The sequence below is a fragment of the Limulus polyphemus genome, unplaced genomic scaffold (assembly GCF_000517525.1).
Source record: "Limulus polyphemus unplaced genomic scaffold, Limulus_polyphemus-2.1.2 Scaffold7113, whole genome shotgun sequence".
NCBI lineage: Eukaryota > Metazoa > Arthropoda > Merostomata > Xiphosura > Limulidae > Limulus > Limulus polyphemus.
The window spans coordinates 1-9742 of record NW_013672723.1 but is presented as its reverse complement, the minus strand read 5'-3'; the positions used below and the strand labels follow the sequence as shown (position 1 = coordinate 9742).

General features: G+C 34.1%; 2 protein-coding genes across 5 annotated transcripts in view; one reads left to right on the top strand and one right to left on the bottom strand.

The window, feature by feature from the left end:
• The window catches only part of LOC106474357 (peflin-like), a 29391-nt gene extending 25014 nt beyond the window's left edge, over nt 1-4377 (bottom strand). The window contains exons 1-2 of one of the 4 annotated variants that reach the window (XM_022402665.1): nt 4112-4377; nt 2009-2139 (exon numbers count right to left, since the gene is read on the bottom strand). In XM_022402665.1, the coding sequence (XP_022258373.1) occupies nt 2009-2139; nt 4112-4154 (174 nt within the window). In that variant the 5' untranslated portion in view covers nt 4155-4377. The remainder of the gene's footprint in view (nt 1-2008; nt 2140-4111) is intronic. The other 3 variants (XM_022402667.1, XM_022402666.1, XM_013935049.2) reach the window with 3 other exon arrangements.
• Nucleotides 4378-8359: 3982 nt separating this feature from the next.
• Nucleotides 8360-9232, top strand: LOC111089706. Its single transcript, XM_022402664.1, has 2 exons — nt 8360-8684; nt 8983-9232. Exons 1-2 carry the CDS (start codon nt 8553-8555, stop codon nt 9223-9225), a joined length of 375 nt encoding a protein of 124 aa, XP_022258372.1. The 5' UTR covers nt 8360-8552; the 3' UTR covers nt 9226-9232.
• The last annotated feature ends 510 nt before the right edge of the window (nt 9233-9742 follow it).

Sequence of the window (9742 nt, the reverse complement as noted above, 5' to 3'; positions counted from 1 at the left end):
ACAGTCATCCCATTTAGGGGGTAACACAGTAGACGTGGGACAGTCATCCCATTTACGTGTAACACAGTAGACTTGGGACAGTCATCCCATTTATGTGTAACACAGTAGACGTGGGACAGTCATCCCATTTACGTGTAACACAGTAGACGTGGGACAGTCATCCCATTTATGTGTAACACAGTAGACGTGGGACAGTCATCCCATTTACGTGTAACACAGTAGACTTGGGACAGTCATCCCATTTATGTGTAACACAGTAGATTTGGGGGGACAGTCATCCCATTTATGTGTAATACAATAGACTTGGGACAGTCATCCCATTTATGTGTAACACAGTAGACTTGGGACAGTCATCCCATTTACGTGTAACACAGTAGACTTGGGACAGTCATCCCATTTACGTGTAACACAGTAGACTTGGGACAGTCATCCCATTTACGTGTAACACAACAGACTTGGTATATACATGTAAAACAATAGACACATGTAACACAAGTAAAAACCATTTATTTCGACAACTGGCAAAAACAACAAAAAACAACCAGAATCCATATAAATATATAAAATTATTTTAAAATTCTAGCAAAGTGTCTGGTTTTCCTTGGAAAATAAATTTTGTTCTGACCACAGATGAACTCTTTAGCCTCTTGTCCAACCAGACAATTAACGGGATATGCTCCAGCACAAATAACACAACTTTAGGATACTTCACGACAATCACAAAGTTTGTGAGAACCCTGTACTTATGAAGTTCAATATGAGAACCCTGACAATGCGATTCTATGTATCAAATTCATAGTGGTAAAAACATTGAGCAGGATTACTGGTTAGGAGTCTCAAGCAAACACAATCAAATCTAATAGTTAAGCAACTTGACAAGTCCATTCCAGAAAACGTATCACTGGGACCATTCCTGTCCCTTATGGTAAGTCATTTAATTCTTTTTATAAGTCAACACCACTAACATTAGGTGCAACTAGAGAAAAACTTGGTGTCAATCTCTATCTAAGCCTTCATTGATCAATCAACCACCAAGAATGGTTGAAAAGGAACTGGACATATTCTCTGTAAGAAACTTCAACCACTTCACTCATATCAGCAAGTTTTCAAACCTCAACAATTTCTGTTACAGGAACTACCAGTTTCAAAGGTCAAGACAGTTACACTTGCTGAGAGTAACTTGGTCAGAATTTAGTAAAATGACCGAGTCTAGCAAAACGTTGGTTTCCTTCATCAGAAAGGATAGGTTTAGGAAAAGAAGCTGGGTTTAATTTCTCCCTCTTAATTTAAGACCTACCGTGGGTGACTCAGAACCAAGAGGATCTATGGACTGCCAATGTCAGAGGTTTCCATATCAGAAACAAAAGAGGAACCCTATGGATGTACTAAAAACAACTAGGCCTAACTTGACAAAGGACCAAGAAAAACTTAATGGATACAACAGAAGGGTTAATTTCCATCAGTGCAATTTGAAAAAAAGATCTTGAATAAAATAGATGCCCGTTAGGATAAACTATATATACATAAAGAGTTATATATACCTACTATAGTCTAACAAAATATAGTGGTGAAAATACACAAGTTAGGAACAAGAAAAGATAATTACCAACCAAACTTTCCAAAAGGCTCCACCTACTAGTATTCTTCTGAACTATTCATCCTCCCCATTATCTGTTGGCTTCTTGTGTCTAATAGCTATTGTACATGACTGTATTTATACCATAACTATATGGGTCAACTTGCACCAAGAACCAATCCAGAAGATAATCTTAAATTCCACTAATGCAGTAATACAAGGTGACAAACTATGGTTTACATGTTACCTTAAACTTTAAGGCCAACTAATAAAGTCTGACAAAAGGTAAAATATGGGATGTCTTGTTACAATATATGTAATTATTGTTGTTTTTTTTGTGTTAATACTAAGTACATATTAATATTTCCTTTAGTGCTATAAACACCCAATAGTTTACTTTATGAACAATGTCTAAACTACATTTAACAATACCTCATTAAAGGGTGACCAGTTACCATTCATAAGCGCTCGCTGAAGTTCTGATGCTGAAATACTTCCATTGCCTTCTTGGTCAACAGCTTTAAACCACTCCCAGATATAAAGTGGAACATCAGAGGGTGGTCCTAAAAGTATACCTCACGTTAATTATTACTAGCAATCAGATTTGAAAATAGCATGTATAGTTTATTTTTCAAAGTGTAGTTTTCAAGATGCTTATAATGTCTCAGTGAAGTTTGTTTGTGGAGCTCACTTTGAGAGAAAAGTTGGCATTTGCTGTAAGATCTCTTAAACTGTTTTCTCTTGAAAAAAAAAAGTTAAGATCTGACTGAGATGTTTAAGATTTTTAAGGGAACTGATAGTATTGAAGCATCATATTTTTTTCATACTTAATGGGGAGAATGGTAGAACAAGAAGATACAAATAAAATTTTGACAGGGTAGGAGTCATCTTCAGCTACGACAATCTTATTTTTCTAACAGGGTGTTGGCCTTTGGGATGGATTGCCTTTAGCTGTGGTAGATGCAGTACATTTAAGGGAATAATTAATGAACATTTAACTGACAAGGACTGGTTTTGAGGAATGTTTTTAAGTTTAGTTTGTTGATTTGATGAGACTGTCTTGATGGACCAACAGGCCACTTGCCCTTAAATATTATAACAGTTTTATTTTTCTAATGCAAAAAGGGTTGGTGTCTACAATATAAGGGGCCATCTGCAAACTTTACTAACTCATTAATTATGCCCTTATTAATATCATTAATGTAAATAAGAAAAACCGAAAGCACTGACACCTGAGTCACACAACTAGTAACAATGGCCAAGTTTGACTGGGCTCCATTAATAACTTTTTTTTTCTCTCACCCAGCTACATTACAATTAAATTAACTAGTCTCCACCTCCAACTGCCACTGATGCAACTTTCTTAGCTTATATTCTGTGACACCAAACAAGCACCCTCTCCATAATCCAGATAACAGTAATGTCATAAAAAAATGTCAACAGATTGACAAGACAATATTTCCCTTAGGTAAATCAATGCTGATACCACTCTTTTATTATTGTATCTCATTAAATACATTGCAAATATTTTATTATTATTAATTTATTAGACTCAAATTATTTCAATTAATAGAAGAAAAACAATTATATATAATTTCCATGGCAATTCTTATGACACCCCTTAAAAATAGGAGTAAAATTGGTAACTCAAGAACATGTAGCTGCCCACCATCTATTGGACTACTGTTCAGTAACAAAAATAAAAGAGAGGGGTTTACATATTTGATTTTTGACCTTATTTTTAAACATCTCAAATCTTCCTACTTATCACCAAAAGGTTAATATCTAAGGAATTGCTGAGAGTCTAGAATATTGCTACCAATTAGCCAGCTATTTTTCATAAGTCCTTTTTGATTTCTTAATTTATTTTTTTACTGAAGAAGAGTAAATGACCTAATTTCTTGGAGATATATTCTAAACCTAAGTATGAGAGAACACTTTAAAATTTGCAAAAGACAAACTAAAGGCTTTAGTTAAGACAAGTAGTTATATTTTTTCAACAGGTTGACAGACATATGGAATAAGTTGCAGGTGCAATTGTGAGGATCAGCACTTCACAGGAACTTAGGAGAATGGGTTTGAATGTTTACTTTTCATTTTCATGGATATGAAAAGACAGCCTTGAAGGATGAAATGTTTCCTTGTTGCCTATATATTGTGTTAAATCTCTAGTTTAATAACATACAAAATGTTTTGAGCTTCTGCTGTACTTGAAACTAAAAACAAGAAGTTGAACAAAGGCAAAGTGGAATAACTATATTTTTTTTTGTTTCTACATTTTTTTTGAAGTTTGACTAATGGCAGTGATAATATTTTAAACAAACTGTATGAAATTATGGTGTCTAATTTAAGAAAATGTTTTAAACAAACATTATTGCTCAGAAAATTATATAAATAATAACTTTTTTTCAAAGTCCAAGATTCCACAAACTTACGTTCGTTTATCTTCCTCAGATTATTGACAAACTTTCGAATACAATTAAATTAAAATACAAATAAACGTATATATTAAATACTTATGAGATACAAACAAACCTTGTAACTGATGGTGATATTGTTGTCCGTATCCCCACGACATATGTTGTTAATTATTAAAACTACTAATCCTTCGTTCTAATTAACTCTTGTATCCAACATCAACTTACTAAACGGAGTTTAGAAAGGCATACTTAAATGTGTATTTACGACGAAAAGATCAAATTACGAACAATGACTAATGTGCAAAACCTTGCCTTAACCAACAACTTTGTGATTAACCCGAATAATTTAGTCATTATATTCCACCTATCTCTGATCGCAACGTAGATCAATTGTAATTTGACAGAGGGCGCTGAATTATTCGAGTTAAATTTGATAACATAACCTTGGCGAAACGTTGTATATTTGTAATTGTTTGTTTGTTTGTTCTTGAATTTCGCGCAAAGCTACACGAGGGCTATCTGCACTAGCCGTCCCTAATTTAGCAGTGTAAGACTAGAGGGAAAGCAGCTAGTCATCACCACCCACCACCAACTCTTGGTCTACTCTTTTCCCAACGAATAGTGGGATTGACCGTCACATTATAACGCCCCACGGTTAAAAGGGCGAGCATGATTCGAACCCGCGACCCTCAGATTGTGAATCGAGCGCCCTAACCACCTGGCCCTGCCCCAGGGAATAGAATTACCTACCAAAAATAATTTATGTTACTTTTAGTACAATGGGGTGTCTGCAAGCCCGCATTAAGGCAGTTTGAGCCCCTGGTGCACCTATATTTTTGAGGCCCCTTAAATAGGGTACAAGCAAATTTGAAATTAATTATAATTAATACATATTAAATTAATTACAGAATATGAGCTAATTATTCAAAGTAAATTAGAATATGATGCATCTAACTTTTAAGGAATGGTATATTAAAATTAAACGATTGTAATAATAATTTACTTGTACAACATTGCAATTAAGAATGAATTAGGTAAATAAAAAACAATATAGTTATTGCCAAAACATTACATAAAAATCGTGTTTTTCCTTGCTTTGGAAGCACAATCTTTAATTACATCTTCGTAATTTATTTGCCTAAGCAATGTCCTTCTATCGTGAGCAATGAAAGGGCATTCAAGCGTTCATTTAACATCGCAGCATGAAATTCATGTTTTACTCTAGACATTTTAGAAAAAGCTCTCTCTGCACTGTAATTCGTGGCGAATAGGCACAAGTATACTATATTCTTAATGGCACGTCAACATTAGGAAAAGGAGATTCGAGTTTTTTTTTTTTTATTGCTTTGATGCATTGTTGGGCGGATGGTGTTTCACTATAAAAAATTTGCAAACTGTACCATTAAAATTTTCTACGAGGAACACTCGCTAGGAGTAACACGAGTAGCACGAGCTGCATGTAACTTGGTTAGTGTAACATTTGCTTCTTGTTGCACCATATTTTGACACTTCTTATGGCGGAAATTTTAAAAATCACAGTCCAAAAGGCAATAAAACAATAAAATTTAATTATAAACAGTTGTATAAGGTTAAGACGTATTAAACTATTTATGATGTTAGAAAAACATGTAGGTTCAAAAAGTCTTGATAGAAAAGAATAAAAATCCTATAACCCGAGCGCTTTCGAAAAGTGGACCTTCTTTAGGAGCAAACTATTTAGTGTAAAGAAATATTGTTTTCTGTTACAATATGAAGCAATTCTAGAAAGGAAAAATGATAATTTTGATTTATTTAAAAAAATTTTTATGGTGGTTATGAGGTCGGTCAAATTGATCTAGTTTGTATTGGGTAAGAATAGAACAAATAACAGATAAAATATGAAAATTTATCGAAGAAAGAGAGAGAGTTAAACTGACGGTCCGGATCTTCAGTAGGGGCACCTCACCGCTTGAGGCCCTGCTCAACTTCGCCAGGTTGATGCGGCTCTGGATGTCTGCCATTACACTGTGAATCTTCTTTCATGGGAATTCACTCTTATAATTTCTCTGACATAAAGCATATATAATGCATAGCTAGCAATTCCACAAATCAGATATCAACAGAAACAGGTAACCAAGTAGTAGACACATGCAAATAATATAACTGTAGATATCGATCAAACTATAATTGTAGTAAGTACCTGATATACTTATTTCAACAGAAAATATTTTCATGGGAAGAAACATTTGTTTGTTTGTAGTTAAGCACAAAGCTACACAAAGGGCTATCTGTGCTCTGCCCACCACGGGTATCGAAACCCGGTTTCTAGCGTTATAAGTCCGCAGACATACCACTGTGCCACTGGGGGCAGGGAAGAAACATACACCAAACCAACAAATATTGGCAACCCCAAACTTACTACCCATTTAACCCGCGGATTGCTAATGTTTATACTGTTCAGATACAGATAACAAAAAGAAAAAAGAGCGATGCTCAAACCAGATAACTTGTTTATAGCCATGTTACTCGTTATTTGCCAAAAAAAATGAATGAAAGGATTAATACACTATTATATTAGGTCTTCAAGAAATTAATGTCGCTTTTTTTAGATGAAAAACCCGAACAACTTATATATCAAAACAAAACATTTATTAAATGAAATAGCATCCATTCTTGTTTGTTTGTAATTAAGCACAAAGCTACACAATGGGCTATCTGTGCTCTGCCCACCATGGGTATCGAAACCCGGATTCTAGCATTCTAAGTCCGCAGACATTCCGCTGTGCCACTGGGGGGCGTCTCCATTCTTATCTATGATGCTTTTCCATCTTACAATCAGGTTGTTAATGCTCTGATTAAAGAAATCACTTCGCTTTGAAGCAAAAACATGTCGATGTCTTCTTTAACACCTTCCCCATTTACACACATTTTCCTATTAAGATGGTGTTGCAGCGAATGAAAAAGATGGTAATCTGATGGTGCCATATCTGTAGAATATGGTGGGTGGATGGAGAACAGCCTAACCCAACTCTATAATCTCATGTCAAACGTGCCGCATGTGGACGTGCATTGTCGTGGAGAAGAAGAACACCTTGCCGATTGAAGGGTAAAGGGCATTTCTGATGAAGGGCTTGATTTAAACGTTCCAGTTACTGACTATGGATCTCTGCACTGACAGTTCGCTGTGGATTGAGGAGTTTGAAACGAATTACTCCTTTGATGTCCCACCAAATGCAAAGCATCACTCTCTGCGATGGAGTCCAAGTTTTCGGGTCGGAAGTGTTTTTGTCTAGGACTGAGGCATTGTTTTTGGCGTTTAATATTCGCATAGAGAATCCATTTTTCATCATCGTGACAATTCTGTCCAAAAATGGTTCACGCGCTTTACACACCAGAAGAGACGCAGAAATGTTCATACGTTGGAAACGATGATCATCGGAGAGTTCGTGAGGCACCCAAACACCTTCTTTATGGAGTTTTCCCATATTCCTTAGATGTTTACGCATTGTTTCATGAGAGACATGCAATATGAGGGCCATTTCAAGAGTGTGATGCCTTAGGTTAGACTCAACAAGCGTCTTTAGAGCATCAATATCAATTCCAACATGTCGGCCCTGCCATCACAGTTTTTAAGGCTAAAGCGACCTGAACGAAATTTGCTGAACCATCACTGACATTTACGAACATTCAAAACATTTCCATAAACTTCTTTGATATTCTTTGTGGATAAAAAGGCGTTGTTTCCCTTCTTGTATTCAAACACCATTACATGCTGAATGTGTATCTCGTCACATGCCATCACAATAAGGGATTAGAGTATACGTGACGTTTAAGCGGTTCGTTTAACTATTATACGTGTTCCAAAACGCGACATTAATTTCTTGACGACCTAATACTATTAATATACTTCGAGAGGAAATTTGGGCTATCATTTTATAATGTGGTGTTCACTGTGATTATGTAAAGACTCCTAAGTACAACCACCACTGTGTCCGTCTTAATCCAGCCGGCTTGATGAGTCCTGTATTGTTTGACATATTGTATCCATTCTTTACGTTCAATCACAAGTCATTAGAATATACTTGAGATGACCGAGTAACTGATAAAAACTTAAAAGTGAAACGTATGATCTAATAAAACAAACTTTTTTTTCTGTAATAATTTCTGTACTAATTGTAGATATAAGATTATATTTCTGTAACTTGTATAAGTTGTCTAGTAACTATTTTTATATTACAGTTTGCTCTTTTAAGTTATATATAAACTGAGTATTTTAGAAACATTAGAATAATTTAATTATTCAAAATTATGCATCGTTTAACTGAATTAAGTTTTAATTAATTGAAGTGAGGAAATTGAGTGTTCACGTGAGCGGAAATGAAGCATAGAGAAGGTTGGGTATGTTTTGCGCTAATTTTCAAAGTCATAGTTGTAAGTTTTCTGACCGAAATGTGACAACCCTAAAAGTTACAATTATGCTGAGTGTGTAGTCATAGTGCCTTATTAGGTGACTGATGTTATTTTGTAAATATTTATCAGACACTGAGCATGTAATATATTAATTAATAGAAACAATCATGGCTACTAAAGAAGTTCTTCAAAATATTTTTTATTTTACTAACAACGTCCTAAGAGCTGCATATTTTGATAGGGACTGGGAAAAAAATTCTTTGCTGAAAGCGTTTCAGTGGGCAAAGTACTGTGAAAAGGTAAGAATCAACCAAGCAGTAAAGTTATTAATAATATTATATATTATTAACTTCTGATTAGAGCAAGCTACGTACTTAACTTAAGTTAGACTCTAACTCTCAGTACATAATACAATAATAATTAATATTATATCTGAATTTTTTCAAAAAATCCTTTATATGAATGAAAGTAAGACTTGCAGATTTTCCTAAATTAAAATTGATATTATTTTACATGCAATTTTGGGAAAACCATTAAATATTAAACTTATTTTCACATGAAATAGGATTATCAGTGGTTTAATATTTTTGTTCATAGGTCTTCCATGAAGCAGTTGCAAAATCACTTTCGATAGAATTGGAAAAATATCTTCAGGACTTAACTTTGAAGATTCCAAATTGTGTTGTACCTTGCTTAAATCTGTGCTTTCTGAGAGATGCAACACATCAGTTAACACTGGTAGTTTTCTTCACATGTATAATAAGTTTGATCTTGTTAGTAATTTTACCATTTAGTTTTTTTTATATTCATCAGTATTCAGAAACTGATAAGGTGAAATGAAATCTTCAGTTTTCTTCAACATTCATATATGGTTCAATCAACTAATATTATTCTGTTATTTCAGTGATGAGATGCAGTATATAATTTATGATGCTTAAGAATGTGTAAAATAAATTAGTGATGTAATGCCATTCATCCTAGTGAGGTCACCTGTAAACCTAAGCCACAGGTATGTTGACGTAACTAACAAACCTTGTATATACTATTTGATTTTGATAAACAAGATTACGACACTTATGATATACAACATTGTTTATTGACAAAAAGGGGACATAGATAAACGTTTCAGAATTCTATCAGATTACATCTTCAGTATCTAAAGCAAAATAAAATAAATTTACGTAAGTCTTTGGACTTTGTTAAAGTACAATTGCTAAATATAACGATAATTAAACAAATAAAACACAAAACAGTAATCATAGGGAGAAACTACAGCAAGAAAACACAACAACAAAAAAAAAAAGGTAAAATCAGTAATACAAACATATTCAAAAATGTATAATTTAAATGAAGACTG